General features: G+C 48.8%; 1 protein-coding gene across 1 annotated transcript; it reads left to right on the forward strand.

Annotated features, from left to right (window-relative positions):
* Window positions 1–649: 649 nt before the first annotated feature.
* Window positions 650–17532, forward strand: KPTN (kaptin, actin binding protein). The gene is made up of 13 exons (XM_077789122.1): window positions 650–738; window positions 2032–2163; window positions 3219–3301; window positions 3893–3977; window positions 4611–4665; window positions 5334–5409; window positions 6340–6413; window positions 9328–9437; window positions 11033–11113; window positions 11989–12052; window positions 13434–13569; window positions 14604–14777; window positions 17021–17532. Exons 1-13 carry the CDS (start codon window positions 660–662, stop codon window positions 17516–17518), a joined length of 1647 nt encoding a protein of 548 aa, XP_077645248.1. The 5' UTR covers window positions 650–659; the 3' UTR covers window positions 17519–17532.
* Window positions 17533–17859: the final 327 nt, after the last annotated feature.

The raw sequence follows: 17859 nt of genomic DNA on the forward strand, positions 1-17859 counted from the left end.
AGCCCGGTTTGACTCGGTTCGGTCCCGGTTCCTCCCGGTTCGGTCCCGGTTCTGCCCCGATTCTATCCCGGTTCTGTTCCGGTCCTGGTCCCGTCCCGGTTCTATCCCGGTCCCGTTTCTATCCCGGTTCTGTCCCGGTTCGGTTCTGTCCCGGTCCCGGTCCCTGTTCTCTCCCGGTTCGGTTCTGTCCCGGTCCCGGTTCGGTTCTGTCCTGGTCCCGGTCCCTGTTCTGTCCCGGTTCGGTTCTGCCCCGGTCCGGTCCCGGTCCCGGTTCGGTTCTGTCCCAGTCCCGGTTGGGTTCTGTCCCGGTCCCGGTTCTGTCCCGGTCCCGGTTCGGTTCTGTCCCGGTCCCGGTTCTGTCCCAGTCCCAGTCCCGGTTCTGTCCCGGTGCCGGTTCGGTTCTGTCCCGGTCCCGGTCCCATTTCTGTCCCGGTCCCGGTTCGGTTCTGTCCCGGTCCCGGTTCTGTCCCAGTCCCAGTCCCGGTTCTGTCCCGGTCCCGGTTCGGTTCTGCCCCGTTCCCAGTTCGGTTCTGTCCCGGTTCGGTTCTGTCCAGTCCCGGTTTGGTTCTGCCCCGGTCCGGTCCCGGTCCCGGTCCGGGTTCTGTCCTGTCCCGGTCCCGGTTCTGTCCCGGTCCCGGTCCGGTCCCGGTGCCGTGGGGATGCGGGCGTGGCCGCGGTGCCCGCTGGTCGAGGACAGCTTCAGCCGCCTGCGCTCCCAGAGCAACGTCTACGGGCTGGCGGCGCTGCCCGGTACCGGCTCCGGTTCTGACCCGGCCCGGGGTCCTGGCACCGGCACCGGCACCGGTTCTGACCCGGCCCGGGGTCCTGGGCCCGGTTCTGACCCGCCTCGGCCTCCCGGGACCAGCACCGGCTCCGGTTCTGACCCGGCCCGGGGTCCCGGGACCGGCACCGGTTCTGACCCGCCTCGGGGTCATGGTCACGGTTCTGACCCGGTTCAGGGTCATGGCACCGGTACCATCTCCAGTTCTGACCCGGTTCAGGGTCCCGGGGCCGGTTCTGACCCGGTTCGGGGTCACGGACGTGGTTCTGGCCCAGTCCAAGGTCCCGGTGCCACTCCCGGTTCTGACCCGGTTCCGGTTCCCGGTGCCGTTCCCGGTTCTGTTCCTGTTCCCGGTTCTGTTCCTGTTCCCGGTTCTGTTCCTGTTCCCGGTTCTGTCCCGGTTCGGGATCTCGGGTCGGGTTTGGCGCCGGTCCCGGTAGCCGGTCCCGGTTCTGATCCAGTTCCCGGTTCTGTTCCTGGTCCCATTCCCGGTTCTGTTCCCGGTCCCGTTCCCGGTTCTGTTCCCGGTTCCACCCCAGTTCCTGGTCCTGGTCCCATTCCCGGTTCCAACCCGCTTCCCAGTCCCGGTCCCGGTTCTGACCCATTTTCTGTTCCCGGCGCCGGTCCCGGTCCCGGTCTTGCTCCGTTTCCCGGTTCCGTTCCTGGTCCCGTTCCCGGTTCCGTTCCCGGTTCCGTTCCCGGTACCAGTTCAGGTCCCATTCCCGGTCCTGGTCCCAGTGCCGGTGCGGGCCCCGGTCCTGGTCCCGTTCTCGTTCCCAGTTCTGACCCAGTTCCCGGTGCCGTTCCCGTTCCTGTTCCCGGTCCCGTTCCCGCTCCCATTCTCGTCCCCGTTGCCGTTCCCGGTGCCGTTCCCGGTCCCGGAGCGGGTCCTGACCCAGTTCCCGTTGCCGGTCCCGGTTCCATTCCCGGTCCCGGTTCCGTTCCCATTCCCGGTCCCGGGGCGGGTCCTGACCCCGTTCCCGGTTCCGTTCCCGGTTCCGTTCCCGGTCCCGGTCCCGTTCCCGTTCCTGGTCCCGTTCCCGGTCCCGTTGCCGTTCCCGGTCCCGGGGCGGGTCCTGACCCAGTTCCCGGTTCCGTTCCTGTTTCCGTTCCCGGTTCCATTCCCGGTCCCGGGGCGGGTCCTGACCCAGTTCCCGGTTCCGTTCCCGGTCCTGTTCCCGTTCCTGGTCCCGTTCCCGGTTCCGTTCCCGGTTCCGTTCCCGGTTCCGTTCCCGTTCCCGTTCCCGTTCCCGGTCCCGGTCCCGGTCCCGGGGCGCTGCTGGCGGCGGCGCTGAAGGGGAAGGTGTCGCTGTTCCGGTACCGGCAGCTGCGGCCGCGCCTGCGCCCCACGGCCCGGGAGCTGCAGTTCACCTACATCCCCGGTACCGGCACCAACCGGGAACAACCGGGACCAACCGGGAACAACCGGGAACAACCGGGAACAACCGGGAACAACCGGGACCAACCGGGAATTTGTTGGGAATTTTTAAAGGGATTTATTTGGATTTTTTGGGGATTTTTTGGGATTTTTTTTAAATTTTTGGGGGTTTTTAAAGGGATTTTTTTAGGAATTTTGGGGGAAATTTTGGATAATTTTTGCAGGGTGTTTTAGGAATTTTTTCTTTTTTTTTTTTTAGTTTTTGGGGAATTTTTTGGTATTTTTAAAGGGATTTTTTGTGATTTTTTTGGAGTATTTTGCGATTTTTTAGGAATTTTTTGTGATTCTCTTTTAGGAATTTGGGATTTTTTTAAGGAATTTTTTGGGATTTTTTTGGGGATTTTTTTGGAATTTTTGGGGATTTTTTTTTTTAATTTTTAGGAATTTTTGGGAATTTTTTTGGAGTTTTTTGTGATTTCTGTAGGAATTTTTTGGGGGCTTTTTGGGGTTTTTTTTGGGAGGTTCTGGGGGGATATTTTGGGGGATATTTGGAGGTTTTTAGGGGGTTTTTTGCGGATTTTGGGGGATATTTCAGGGGTTTTTGGGGCTATTTTGGGGGATTTTTGTGAGTTTCTTGGGGATATTTTGACTATTTTGGGGGGTTTTTTGAAAGTTTTTTGGGGATATTTTGGGGGATATTTCAGGGGTTTTTGGGGCCATTTTGGGGAATTTCTGGGATATTTTGGGGAATTTCTGGGAGGTTTTTGGGGCTATTTGGGGGTATTTTGGGAGGTTTTTTGGGAGGTTTTTTGGGATATTTTGGGAGGTTTTTTGGGCTATTTTGGGGCTATTTTGGGAGGTTTTTTGGGCTATTTTGGGGCTATTTTGGGGGTATTTTGGGAGGTTTTTTGGGAGGTTTTTTGGGCTATTTTGGGGGTATTTTGGGAGGTTTTTTTGGGATATTTTGGGAGGTTTTTTGGGAGGTTTTTTGGGCTATTTTGGGGGTATTTTGGGCTATTTTGGGGGTATTTTGGGTCCCTGAGCGCCCCTCTCCCGCAGTGGACGCCGAGATCGTTTCCATCGATTCCTTCCCCAAATCCCCCCCCCAGCGCGGCCTCGTGGTGGGCATCACCTTCATCAAGGTGGGGGGACTTGGGGGGTCCTGGGGGGATCTGGGGGGTCCTGGGGGATTTTGGGGGGATTTGGGGGGTCTGGGGGGATTTTGGGGGGGGATTTGGGGGAGTTTTGGGGGGATTTGGGGGGTCTGGGGGGGTCTCAAGGGGATTTTCGGGGGGATTTGGGGGGAATTTAGGGGGCCTGGGGCTGTCTCAAAGGAATTTGGGGGTGATTTTTGGGGTCTCTGAGGGGATTTTTGGGGTCTCTGAGGGGATTTTTGGGGGTCTCAGGCTGTTTTGGGAGTCTCTGAGGGGATTTTGGGGGGTCTCGGGCTGTTTTGGGTCTCTGAGGGGTTTTTTGGGGGTCTCGGGCTGTTTTTGGGGGTCTCTTGAGGGGATTTTGGGGGGTCTGAGGGGAATTTTGGGGTCTCTGAGGGGATTTTGGGGGGTCTCGGGCTGTTTTTGGGGTCTCTGAGGGGATTTTGGGGGGTCTCGGGCTGTTTTGGGTCTCTGAGAGGTTTTTTGGGGGTCTCGGGCTGTTTTTGGGGGTCTCTGAGGGGATTTTTGGGTTTCTGAGGGAATTTTGGGGTCTCTGAGGGGATTTTTGGGGTCCCCCAGGACTCGGGGGACAAGCCCAGCCCCTTCCTCAACATCTACTGCGACTACGAGCCCGGCTGCGAGTTCGACCTCGACTCCGTGGCCCGTGAGACCCCAAAAATGAGATCGGGGACCCCAAAAACGGGCTGGGACCCCAAAAAATGGGATTTGGGACCCCAAAAATGGGATCGGGGACCCCAAAAACGGGCTGGGACCCCAAAAAATGGGATTTGGGACCCCAAAAATGGGATTCGGGACCCCAAAAACGGGCTGGGACCCCAAAAATGGGATTGGGGACATCAAAAACGGGCTGGGACCCCAAAAAATGGGATCAGGGACCCCAAAAATGAGATCGGGGACCCCAAAAAATGGGATTGGGGACCCCAAAAATGGGATCGGGGACCCCAAAAACGGGATTGGGGACATCAAAAACGGGCTGGGACCCCAAAAAATGGGATCAGGGACCCCAAAAATGAGATCGGGGACCCCAAAAAATGGGATTGGGGACCCCAAAAATGGGATCGGGGACCCCAAAAACGGGATCGGGGACCCCAAAAACGGGCTGGGACCCCAAAAATGGGATTGGGGAGACCAAAAACGGGGCTGGGACCCCAGAAATTGGGATGAGACCCCAAAAATGGGATTTGGAGCCCAAAAAAATGGGGAAGGGATCCCAAAAATGGGTTTGGGACCCCAAAAATGGGATTGGGACCCCCAGAATTCCCCTGCCCCCCTGCAGAGAGCTGCCTGAACCTGGAGCTTCGCTTCACCCCCTTCCAGCTGTGCCACGCCCAGTGAGTGCCAAAATCCCCAAAATCCCCCCAAAAATCCTTAAAAATCCCAAAATTAAAAAAATAAAATTAAAAAAAAAAATTTTTTAAAAATCCCCCAAAAATCCCCAAAAAAACCTGAAAAAAACCTCCCAAAAATCCCAAAAGAAACCCAAAAAAATCCCAAACGATGCTCAAAAATCCCCAAAATCCAAAAATAACCAAAAACAAATTCCCAAAAATCCAAAAAAATCCCCAAAATCCTCAGAAAATCTGAAAAAAAAAAAAAAACTACTCAAAGAAACCCCAAAAAATCCTCAAAAAGCCCAAAAATTCCCAAATCCTCCTCAAACCTGCAGGGTCCAGGTGGGGAAGCACCTGGAGACCCAAAAAATTCCAAGAAACCTCAAAAATTCCCCAAAATCCCCAAATTCCAGGGTCAGCGTGAAGGAGCACCTGGAGACCCCCAAAAAAATCCCCAAAAAACTCCAAAACAAATCCCAAAAAAATCCCCAAAATAATCATCAAAATCTCAAAAAAAAATCCCAAAAAATCCTCCAAAAAATCCCAAAAATTCCCAAAAATTCCCAAAATTCCCTTCCCAAATTGCAGGGTCCGCGTGGGGGAGCACCTGGAGACCCCAAAAATCCCAGAAAAATCCCAAAAAAACCCAAAAATCCCCAAAATTTCAGGGTCCGCGTGGGGGAGCACCTGGAGACCGTTTTCCTGCTGAGTGGGAATGACCCGGCCATCCACCTGTACAGAGAGGTGAGACCCCCAAAAATGCCCCAAAATACCCCAAAATATCCCAAAAATATCCCAAATACACCCTCAAAATATCCCAAAAAATCCCCCCAAAAAATCCCAAAATATACCCCAAAATATCCCAAAATATGCCCCAAAAATATCCCAAAAACACCCTAAAAATATCCCAAAATATACCCCAAAATCCCCCCAAAATTCCCCCAAATTTCCCAAAATTCCCCAAAATCCCCCAAAATTCCCCATGGAATGTCCCGGTAACTTTCCCCTTTTCCTTTTCCCCATTTTCCCCATTTTTTCCCACTTTCCCCCATTTTTTTTCCCATTTTTTCCCGATTTTTCCCAATTTTCCCTCTTCTCCCTTTTTCCTTTTCCCCCTTTTTCCCTTTTCCCCATTTTTTCCAATTTTTTCCCAATTTTTCCCATTTTTCCCATTTCTCCCTTTTCCCCTTTTCCCCTTTTCCCCTTTTTTCCCCTTTTCCCCCATTTTTTCCCATTTTCCCCATTTTTCCCTTTTTCCTTTTCCCCTTTTTCCCATTTCCCCCAATTTTCCCCGATTTTTTCCGTTTTTCCTTTTCCCCTTTTTCCCCATTTTCCCCATTTTTCCCTTTTTCCCTTTTACCCCATTTCCCCCATTTTTTCCCATATTTCCCCATTTTTCCTCCTTTTCCTCCCCATTTCCCCCCAGTTTTCCCCATTTTTTCTCCTTTTCCTCCCCATTTCCCCCCAGTTTTCCCCATTTTAATCCATTTTCCCCCATTTCCCCCCAGTTTTCCCCATTTTAATCCATTTTCCCCCATTTCCCCCCAGTTTTCCCCATTTTTCCTCCTTTTCCTCCCCATTTCCCCCCAGTTTTCCCCATTTTAATCCATTTTCCCCCATTTCCCCCAGTTTTCCCCATTTTAATCCATTTTTCCCATTTTTCCCCATTTCCAGAACCCCGGCTCGCACCAGTTTGAGGAGCAGCCGATCCAGCTGCTCTTCCCGGAGCTGCAGGACGTTCCCAGCACGTACGGAGCGCTCTTCCCAAATTCCAAAATTCCCCAAATTCCCGAATTCCCCGTTTTTTGCCCCGTTCCAGGGCGCTGTGGCTGGACGTTGGGTCCCGTCTCTCTCTGTATTTCCCATTTTTAACCAATTTCCCGGTTTTTTGCCCCGTTCCAGGGTGCTGTGGCTGGACGTTGGGTCCCGTCTCTGTCTGTATTTCCCGTTTTTCCCATTTTTAACCATTTTCCCCGTTTTTTGCCCCGTTCCAGGGTGCTGTGGCTGGACGTTGGGTCCCGTCTCTGTCTGTATTTCCCGTTTTTCCCATTTTTAACCAATTTCCCGGTTTTTTGCCCCGTTTCAGGGTGCTGTGGCTGGACGTTGGGTCCCGTCTCTGTCTGTATTTCCCATTTTTGACATTTTTAACCATTTTTCCCGTTTTTTGCCCCATTTCAGGGTGCTGTGGCTGGACGTTGGGTCCCGTCTCTGTCTGTATTTCCCATTTTTGACATTTTTAACCGATTTCCCCGTTTTTTGCCCCGTTCCAGGGTGCTGTGGCTGGACGTTGGGTCCCGTCTCTGTCTGTATTTCCCGTTTTTCCCGTTTTTAACCATTTTTCCCGTTTTTTGCCCCGTTCCAGGGTGCTGTGGCTGGACGTTGGGTCCCGTCTCTGTCTGTATTTCCCATTTTTGACATTTTTAACCATTTTCCCCGTTTTTTGCCCCATTCCAGGGTGCTGTGGCTGGACGTTGGGTCCCGTCTCTGTCTGTATTTCCCATTTTTGACATTTTTAACCATTTTCCCCGTTTTTTGCCCCGTTCCAGGGCGCTGTGGCTGGACGTTGGGTCCCGTCTCTGTCTGTATTTCCCGTTTTTCCCGTTTTTAACCAATTTCCCCGTTTTTTGCCCCGTTCCAGGGCGCTGTGGCTGGACGTTGGGTCCCGTCTCTGTCTGTATTTCCCGTTTTTCCCGTTTTTAACCATTTTTCCCGTTTTTTGCCCCGTTCCAGGGTGCTGTGGCTGGACGTTGGGTCCCGTCTCTCTCTGTATTTCCCATTTTTGACATTTTTAACCAATTTCCCGGTTTTTTGCCCCGTTCCAGGGTGCTGTGGCTGGACGTTGGGTCCCGTCTCTGTCTGTATTTCCCATTTTTGACATTTTTAACCAATTTCCCCGTTTTTTGCCCCGTTCCAGGGTGCTGTGGCTGGACGTTGGGTCCCGTCTCTGTCTGTATTTCCCATTTTTGACATTTTTAACCAATTTCCTGGTTTTTTGCCCCATTTCAGGGTGCTGTGGCTGGACGTTGGGTCCCGTCTCTCTCTGTATTTCCCGTTTTTCCCATTTTTAACCAATTTCCCGGTTTTTTGCCCCGTTCCAGGGTGCTGTGGCTGGACGTTGGGTCCCGTCCCTCTCTGTATTTCCCATTTTTGACATTTTTAACCATTTTCCCCGTTTTTTGCCCCGTTCCAGGGCGCTGTGGCTGGACGTTGGGTCCCGTCTCTGTCTGTATTTCCCATTTTTGACATTTTTAACCGATTTCCCCGTTTTTTGCCCCGTTCCAGGGTGCTGTGGCTGGACGTTGGGTCCCGTCTCTGTCTGTATTTCCCGTTTTTCCCGTTTTTAACCATTTTTCCCGTTTTTTGCCCCGTTCCAGGGTGCTGTGGCTGGACGTTGGGTCCCGTCTCTGTCTGTATTTCCCATTTTTGACATTTTTAACCATTTTCCCCGTTTTTTGCCCCATTCCAGGGTGCTGTGGCTGGACGTTGGGTCCCGTCTCTGTCTGTATTTCCCATTTTTGACATTTTTAACCATTTTCCCCGTTTTTTGCCCCGTTCCAGGGCGCTGTGGCTGGACGTTGGGTCCCGTCTCTGTCTGTATTTCCCGTTTTTCCCGTTTTTAACCAATTTCCCCGTTTTTTGCCCCGTTCCAGGGCGCTGTGGCTGGACGTTGGGTCCCGTCTCTGTCTGTATTTCCCGTTTTTCCCGTTTTTAACCATTTTTCCCGTTTTTTGCCCCGTTCCAGGGTGCTGTGGCTGGACGTTGGGTCCCGTCTCTCTCTGTATTTCCCATTTTTGACATTTTTAACCAATTTCCCGGTTTTTTGCCCCGTTCCAGGGTGCTGTGGCTGGACGTTGGGTCCCGTCTCTGTCTGTATTTCCCATTTTTGACATTTTTAACCAATTTCCCCGTTTTTTGCCCCGTTCCAGGGTGCTGTGGCTGGACGTTGGGTCCCGTCTCTGTCTGTATTTCCCATTTTTGACATTTTTAACCAATTTCCTGGTTTTTTGCCCCATTTCAGGGTGCTGTGGCTGGACGTTGGGTCCCGTCTCTCTCTGTATTTCCCGTTTTTCCCATTTTTAACCAATTTCCCGGTTTTTTGCCCCGTTCCAGGGTGCTGTGGCTGGACGTTGGGTCCCGTCCCTCTCTGTATTTCCCATTTTTGACATTTTTAACCATTTTCCCCGTTTTTTGCCCCGTTCCAGGGCGCTGTGGCTGGACGTTGGGTCCCGTCTCTGTCTGTATTTCCCATTTTTGACATTTTTAACCAATTTCCCCGTTTTTTGCCCCGTTCCAGGGTGCTGTGGCTGGACGTTGGGTCCCGTCTCTGTCTGTATTTCCCATTTTTCCCGTTTTTAACCATTTTTCCCGTTTTTTGCCCCGTTCCAGGGTGCTGTGGCTGGACGTTGGGTCCCGTCTCTGTCTGTATTTCCCATTTTTGACATTTTTAACCATTTTTCCCGTTTTTTGCCCCGTTCCAGGGTGCTGTGGCTGGACGTTGGGTCCCGTCTCTGTCTGTATTTCCCATTTTTGACATTTTTAACCATTTTCCCCGTTTTTTGCCCCGTTCCAGGGTGCTGTGGCTGGACGTTGGGTCCCGTCTCTCTCTGTATTTCCCGTTTTTCCCATTTTTAACCATTTTCCCCGTTTTTTGCCCCGTTCCAGGGTGCTGTGGCTGGACGTGCGCCCCGTGCCCGGCTCGGGCCATCGTCTCTCGGCGCTCGGCTGCCAGAGCGGATTCGTGCGGGCGGCGCGCGTGCACGAGGCCTCGCGCGGTGAGGCGCCCTGACGCCGATCCCGGAATCCCCAATTCCCAAAATTCACCAAATTCCCGGAATTCCCGAACTCCAATTCCCAAAATTCACCAAATTCACCAAATTCCCGGAATTCGCGAAATTCCCAAAATTCACCAAATTCCAATTCCCCAATTCCCAAAATTCACCAAATTCCCGAATACCAATTCCCAAAATTCACCAAATTCACCAAATTCACCAAATTCCAATTCCCAAAATTCACAAAATTCCCGAATTCCAGTTCCCGAAATTCACAAAATTCACGAAATTCCCGAATTCCAGTTCCCAAAATTCACAAAATTCCCAAAATTCCAATTTCCGAAATTCACCAAATTCCCGAATTCCAATTCACAAAATTCCCGAAATTCCTGAAATTCCAATTCCCGAAATTCACAAAATTCCCGAATTCCCGGAATTCCAATTCCTGAAATTCACCAAATTCCCGGAATTCCAATTCCCGAAATTCACAAAATTCACCAAATTCCCGAATTCCAATTCCCGAAATTCACAAAATTCCCAAAATTCCCGGAATTCCAATTCCCAAAATTCACCAAATTCCCAAATTCCCGGAATTCCAATTCCCGAAATTCACAAAATTCACCAAATTCCCGGAATTCCAATTCCTGAAATTCACAAAATTCACCAAATTCCAATTCCCAAAATTCACCAAATTCCCGAATTCCAGTTCCCAAAATTCACAAAATTCACCAAATTCCAATTCCCAAAATTCACAAAATTCCCGAACTCCAATTCCCAAAATTCCCAAAATTCACGAATTCCAATTCCCAAAATTCACAAAATTCACGAATTCCAATTCACGAAATTCACAAAATTCCTGAACTCCAATTCCCAAAATTGCTGAAATTCCCAACTCCCCAAATGCCAATTCCCCGATTCCCCAAATTCACAAATTCCAAATTCAAAAATTCACAAATTCCCCAAATTCCCCAAATTCCCCAAATTGCAATTTCCCAAAATTCCCGGAATTCCCAAAATTCCAATTCCCAAAATTGCTGAAATTCCCAACTCCCAATTCCCAAAATTCCCAAATTCCAATTCACAAACTCCCAAAATTCCCGGAATTCCCAAAATTCCCGGAATTCCCAAAATTGCTGAAATTCCCAACTCCCCAAATGCCAATTCCCCGATTCCCCAAATTCACAAATTCCAAATTCAAAAGTTCACAAATTCCCCAAATTCCCCAAATTGCAATTTCCCAAAATTCCCAAATTCCCAATTCCCCAAATTCCCAGATTCCCGAAATTCCCAATTTTCAATTCCCAAAATTCCTGAAATTCCCAAATTCCCAAAATTCCTAGCTCCCAATTCCCAATTTCCCCAAATCCCATTTTTCCCTATAATTTTCCCGAAATCGCCGTTTTTGGCCCCGTTTTGCAGCGGTGCTGCAGAGCTGGAGCGTGCAGCAATCTCCTTTTCCCCCCCATTTTTCCCCATTTCCCGGCCCCAAAATCCCCTTTTTTTGCCTCATTTCCCATACAATTTCCCCACAATTTCCCAAAATCCCATTTTTTCGCCTGGATTTTCCCAAAATCGCCGTTTTTCACCCCGTTTTGCAGCGGTGCTGCAGAGCTGGAGCGTGCAGCAGGACGGGCCCGTCTCGGCCGTGCTGCTCTTCCCGCTGCCCCCGGCCGGCCACGGTGAGCCAGAAACGGGGCGAAAAACGGCAAAAACGGGAAAAACGGGGAATAAACCGGGAAAAAACGGGAAAAAACGGGAAAAAATGGAGTAAAACGGGGGAAATTGGGGCGAAAATGGGAAAAAAATGGGAAAATGTGGGAGGGAAATGGGGAAAAAAAGGGGGGAAATGGGGGAAAATGGGAAAAATTGGGGGGAAATCAGGGGAAATGGGAAAAAAGGGAAAAATGGGAAAAATTGGGGGGAAAAGGGAAGAAAATGGGGGGAAATGGGGAAAATTGGGGAGAAAAGGGGAAAAATTGAGGGAAATGGGGGAAAATTGGGGGAAAATGGGGGATAAAAGGGGGAAAAGGGGAAAATGGAGGGAAAAATGGGAAAAATTAGGGGGAAAAAGTGGGGAAATGATAAAAAATGGGGTGAAATGGGAAAAATGTGGGGAAAATGGGGGGGAAAGAGGAAAATTGATAAAAATCTGAGAAAATTATAGAAAAAAAGGGGGGAAAAACAGAAAAAAATGAAAAAAAAATAGGAAAAACGGGATAAAAACCATGGGGAAATGGGGGAAATGGGGAAAAAATGGGGGAAATGGGGAAAAAAGGAAAAAAAAGAGGAAAACAGAAAAAGTGTGTAAAAAATTGGGAAAAATGGAAAAAATGGAGAAAATTCCAGGAAAAATGCGAAAAAAGGGGAAAAATGGGAGAGGAAAAGGGAAAAAAACAGGGAAAAAATGGGGAAAATTTGGGAAAAAAAAGGGGAAAAATTGGGCAAAAATGGGGGTGAAAAATCAGGAAAATAGTGGGAAAACCTGGGAAAAGGCAGAATTCCCAAAATTGCCCAATTTTCCCAAAAAGCCCCGAAATTCCCGATTTTCCTGCAGAGGACCCCGAGGACTCCTGGAACCTCCTGGTGAGCAGCGCCCTGGAGGCGGCCGTGGTTTATCGGTGAGCCCCAAAATCCCCAACATTCCCCCAAAAATTCCTAAAATTCTGCCAAAAAATCCCCAAAAAAATCCCCCAAAAATCCCCAAAATTCTGCCAAAAAATTTCCCAAAAATTCCAAAAAAATCCCCCAAAAATCCCTCCAAAATTTCCCAAAATTTCCCAAAAATTCTGCCAAATAATTCCCCAAAATTACCCCAAAAACTCCCCAAAATTCTTCGGGATTTTTATGGAATGCCTGGGATTTTGTTGGGATTTTTGGCATTTGGTTGGGATTTTTTCGATATTTTTCGGGATTTTCCCGGGAATACTCAGGATTTTTCGGGATTTTTCCTGGGAATATCAGGATTCTTTGGGATTCTTTGGGATTTTTTGGGAATCTCAGGATTTTTGGGAATCTCAGGATTTTCGGGATTATTTGGGATTTTCCTGGGAATACTCAGGATTTTTGGGATTTCTTTGGGATTTCCTGGGAATCTCAGGATTTTTTGGGATTTTCAGGAATACTCAGGGTTTTGGGATGTTTTGGGACAGGCGCCTGCTCCGGCGCGGGCTCTCGGTCAGGATTTGGGGATTTTTTGGGAATCTCAGGATTTTTGGGATGTTTTGGGACAGGTGCCTGCTCCGGCGCGGGCTCTCGGTCAGGATTTTGGGGATTTTTTGGGAATCTCAGGATTTTTGGGATGTTTTGGCACAGGTGCCTGCTCCGGCGCGGGCTCTCGGTCAGGATTTTGGGGATTTTTTGGGAATCCCAGGATTTTTGGGTTTTTTGGGACAGGTGCCTGCTCCGGTGCGGGCTCTCGGTCAGGATTTTTTGGGATTTTTTGGGAATTCCCTGGGAAATCCCAGGATTTTTGGGTTTTTTGGGACAGGTGCCTGCTCCGGCGCGGGCTCTCGGTCAGGATTTTTTGGGATTTTTTGGGAATTTCCCGGGATTTTGGGTTTTTGGGACAGGTGCCTGCTCCGGCGCGGGCTCTCGGTCAGGATTTTGGGGATTTTTTGGGAATTCCCTGGGAAATCCCAGGATTTTTGGGTTTTTTGGGACAGGTGCCTGCTCCGGCGCGGGCTCTCGGTCAGGATTTGGGGATTTTTTGGGAATTTCCCGGGATTTTGGGTTTTTGGGACAGGTGCCTGCTCCGGCGCGGGCTCTCGGTCAGGATTTTGGGGATTTTTTGGGATTTTTTGGGATTTTTGGGATGTTTTGGGACAGGTGCCTGCTCCGGCGCGGGCTCTCAGTCAGGATTTGGGGATTTTTTGGGAATTTCCCGGGATTTTGGGTTTTTTGGGACAGGTGCCTGCTCCGGCGCGGGCTCTCAGTCAGGATTTGGGGATTTTTTGGGATTTTTTGGGAATTTCCCGGGATTTTTGGGATGTTTTGGCACAGGTGCCTGCTCCGGCGCGGGCTCTCGGCGCCGCTGGCGCTGCCCGGCAGCCGCGGCTCCGACGCCGTCGTTTGCGCCAAAGTCGCCGACGTCGACTTCGACGGCGCCGCCGAAATCCTGCTGGGCACCTACGGCCAGGTGGGCCCCACATCCCCAATTTCACCCCAAATTCCCCTGATTTCACCCCAAATTCCCCTGATCTCCCCAAATTCCCCTCATTTTCCCCAATTTCCCCAAATTCCCCCATTTCACCCCAATTTCCCCTGATTTCACCCTAAATTCCCCTCATTTTCCCCAATTTCCCCCAAATTCCCCTGATTTCACCCAAATTCCCCTCATTTTCCCCAATTTCCCCTGATTTCACCCCAAATTCCCCTCATTTTCCCCAATTTCCTCAAATTCCCCCGATTTCACCCCAATTTCCCCTCATTCTCCTGCCATTTCCCCCAAATTCCCCTCATTTTCCCCAATTTCCCCTGATTTCACCCCAAATTCCCCTCATTTTCCCCAATTTCCCCTGATTTCACCCCAAATTCCCCTCATTTTCCCCAATTTCCCCAAATTCCCCTCATTTTCCCCAATTTTCCCAAATTCCCCTGATTTCACCCCAAATTCCCCTCATTTCCCCCAATTTCCCCCAAATTTCCCTGATTTTCCCCCAAATTTCCCTGATTTTTCTCCAATTTCCCCCAGTTCCCCAATTACACCAATTTCCCCTCATTTTCCTGCCATTTCCCCCAAATTTCCCTGATTTCCCCCCAAATTTCCCTGATTTTCCCCAATTTTCCTTGATTTTTCTGCCATTTTCCCCAACTTTCCCTGATTTTCCCAATTTCTCCCAATTTCCCCTCATTTTCCTGCCATTTCCCCAAATTTTCCTGATTTTCCCCCAATTTTCCTGAATACTCTCCCTTTTTCTTCCAGTTTTCCCCTCATTTTCCCCAATTTTCCCCAAATTTCCCTGATTTTCCCTAATTTCCCCCGATTTTCCATAATTTCCCCGATTTTTCCCCAATTTCCCCCAATTTTTTCCCCATTTTCCTCCCAATTTTCCATCTTTTTTCCCCTAATTTTTTCCCCAATTTTTCACCAATTTCCCCCCAATTTTTCCCCATTTCCTCCCAATTTTCCATCTTTTTCCCCCTCATTTATTCCTGTTCTCCCCCCCGCAGGAGCTGCTGTGTTACAAATATTTTGGGGCCGATTCCGGGGATTTTGGGCAATTTGTGCCGCTGTGGGCGCGGCGCTTCCCCTCCCCCCTGCTGGCGCTGGAGCCGCTGGACCTGACGGGGGATGGGCTGCAGGAGCTCGCCGTCGTCTGCCTGGGGGGGCTGCACGTGCTCCAGGTGGGAAAATCCCAAATTCCCAACATTTCCCAAAAAAATCCGGAGCTTTCAGCAAAAAAAACGGAGTTTTTAGCAAAAAAAACGGAATTTTTACCCCAAAAAACGGAATTTTTAGCCAAAAAAAACCGGAGTTTTTCCCAAAATATTCTGATTTTCCCCAAAAATTCACAAGGAATTCTGAGTCTTGCCCAAAACTTCGGAGTTTTCCCCAAAAATTCGGATTTTTTCCCAAAAAGTTCTGATTTTTCCCCAAAAATTGCCCCAAATGCCCCTGACGGGGGATGGGCTGCAGGAGCTCGCCGTCGTCTGCCTGGGGGGGCTGCACGTGCTCCAGGTGGGAAAATCCCAAATTCCCAACATTTCCCAAAAAAATCCGGAGCTTTCAGCAAAAAAAACGGAGTTTTTAGCAAAAAAAACGGAATTTTTACCCCAAAAAACGGAATTTTTAGCCAAAAAAAACCGGAGTTTTTCCCAAAATATTCTGATTTTCCCCAAAAATTCACAAGGAATTCTGAGTCTTGCCCAAAACTTCGGAGTTTTCCCCAAAAATTCGGATTTTTTCCCAAAAAGTTCTGATTTTTCCCCAAAAATTGCCCCAAATGCCCCTGACGGGGGATGGGCTGCAGGAGCTCGCCGTCGTCTGCCTGGGGGGGCTGCACGTGCTCCAGGTGGGAAAATCCCAAATTCCCAACATTTCCCAAAAAAATTTGGAGCTTTCAGCAAAAAAAATGGAGCTTTTAGCAAAAAAAACGGAGTTTTTAGCAAAAAAAACGGAATTTTTAGCCAAAAAAACCGGAGTTTTTCCCAAAATATTCTGATTTTCCCCAAAAATTCACTAGGAATTCTGAGTCTTGCCCAAAACTTCGGAGTTTTCCCCAAAAATTTGGATTTTTTCCCAATAAGTTCTGATTTTTCCCCAAATTTGCCCCAAATGCCACTGATGGGGGATGGGCTGCAGGAGCTCGCCGTCGTCTGCCTGGGGGGGCTGCACGTGCTCCAGGTGGGAAAATCCCAAATTCCCAACATTTCCCAAAAAATTCGGAGCTTTCAGCAAAAAATTCGGAGCTTTTAGCAAAAAAAACGGAGTTTTTAGCAAAAAAAACGGAGTTTTTACCCCAAAAAACGGAATTTTTAGCCAAAAAAAAATGGAGTTTTTCCGAAAATATTCTGATTTTCCCCAAAAATTCACTAGGAATTCTGAGTCTTGCCCAAAACTTCGGAGTTTTCCCCAAAAATTCGGATTTTTTCCCAAAAAGTTCTGATTTTTCCCCAAAAATTGCCCCAAATGCCGCTGACGGGGGATGGGCTGCAGGAGCTCGCCGTCGTCTGCCTGGGGGGGCTGCACGTGCTCCAGGTGGGAAAATCCCAAATTCCCAACATTTCCCAAAAAAATCCGGAGCTTTCCCAAAAAATTCGGAGCTTTTAGCAAAAAAACCTGAGTTTTTAGCAAAAAAAATGGAGTTTTTACCCCAAAAAACGGAATTTTTAGCAAAAAAAAAATGGAGTTTTCCCGAAAATATTCTGATTTTCCCCAAAAATTCACAAGGAATTCTGAGTCTTGCCCAAAACTTCGGAATTTTTCCCAAAAAATTCATCCTAAATTCACCAAAAATTCTCCAAAATATCCCCCAAAGTCACCAAAAATAAAGAAAATAATCCCAAATTCACAAAATTTCCAAATTTTCCCCCAAATCCACAAAAATTTCCCCCAAATTCGTAAAATTTCCCAAAATTTACCCCAAAAATCCCCAAATTCCCCCCAAATCCCCAAAATTCACCCTGAAATCCCCAAAATTTCCCAAATTTCCCCCCAAATTCCTGTTTTTCCCCAAATCCTGAAAAATTCACCCCAAATTTCCCCCAAATCCCCAAAAATCCCCCCAAATTATCCCAAAATTTCCCAAAAATCACCAAAAAAATCCCAAAAATCCCAATTTTTTTCCCCAAAATTCACTAAAAAATCCCCGAATCCAGAAAATTCCGCCAAATAATCCCAAAATTCCCCAAAAATTCCCAAAAATCACAAAAAATCCCAATTTTCCCCCCCAAAATTCACAAAAAAATCCCCAAATCCAGAAAATTCCGCCAAATAATCCCAAAATTCCCCAAAAACTCCCAAAAATCACAAAAAATCCCCAAAATTCACCAAAAAATCCCAATTTTTTCCCCCAAAATTCACTAAAAAATCCCCAAATCCAGAAAATTCCGCCAAATAATCCCAAAATTCCCGAATTTCTCCCCAGCACAGCCTGGAGCCGACGGCGCGGCTGCTCCGGGAGCGGCTGCGGAGGGAGGTGCAGCAAAAACGGGGCAAAAAACCGGAAAAACGGGAAAAAACGCCGGAAAAATGGGAAACAACGCCGGAAAAATGGGAAACAACGCCGGAAAAATGGGAAAAAAATCCAGAAAAACGGGAAAAAACGCCGGAAAATTGGGGGGAAACCGTGGAAAAATGGGAAAATACCACAGAGAAATGGGAAGAAAACCCAGGAAAATGGGAAAAAACCCTGGAAAAACAAGAAAAGAACCCGGAAAAATGGGAGAAAACCGTGGAAAAACGGGAAAAAAGCGCAGAAAATTTGGGGGAAAACACGGAAAATTTGGAAAAAAACCTGGAAAAATCTGCAGGAAAACGGGAGGAAAAAGCAGAAAATTGGGGGAAAATCCCGGAAAATCGGGGAAAATTCCGGGAAAAGGGCGACGAGGAGGAGGAGGAGGAGGAAGGGCCGGAATTCCAATAAAAAAATTAAAAATATTCCCGAAAAAATTCCCAAAAATCCGGCCCCAAAATGGGGTTGGGGGGGATTTTTTGGGGGAATTTGGAGGATTTGGGAATTTTGGGGATTTTTGGGAATCTTTGGAGGGATTTTTGGGGGGATTTGGGAGATTTTTGGGGGAGATTTGGGATTTGGGGGGGATTTGGGGAATTTTGGGAATTTTTGGAGGGATTTTTGGGGTGATTGGGGAGATTTTTGGGAGATTTGGGGGAGACTTGGGGTTTGGGGGAATTTTTTGGGGGATTTTGGGAGTTTTTGGGGGGATTTTGGGGAGATTTGAGAATTTGGGGGGTCCTGGCAGGATT

This window comes from Lonchura striata, chromosome 31 (assembly GCF_046129695.1).
Source record: "Lonchura striata isolate bLonStr1 chromosome 31, bLonStr1.mat, whole genome shotgun sequence".
Lineage (NCBI taxonomy): Eukaryota > Metazoa > Chordata > Aves > Passeriformes > Estrildidae > Lonchura > Lonchura striata.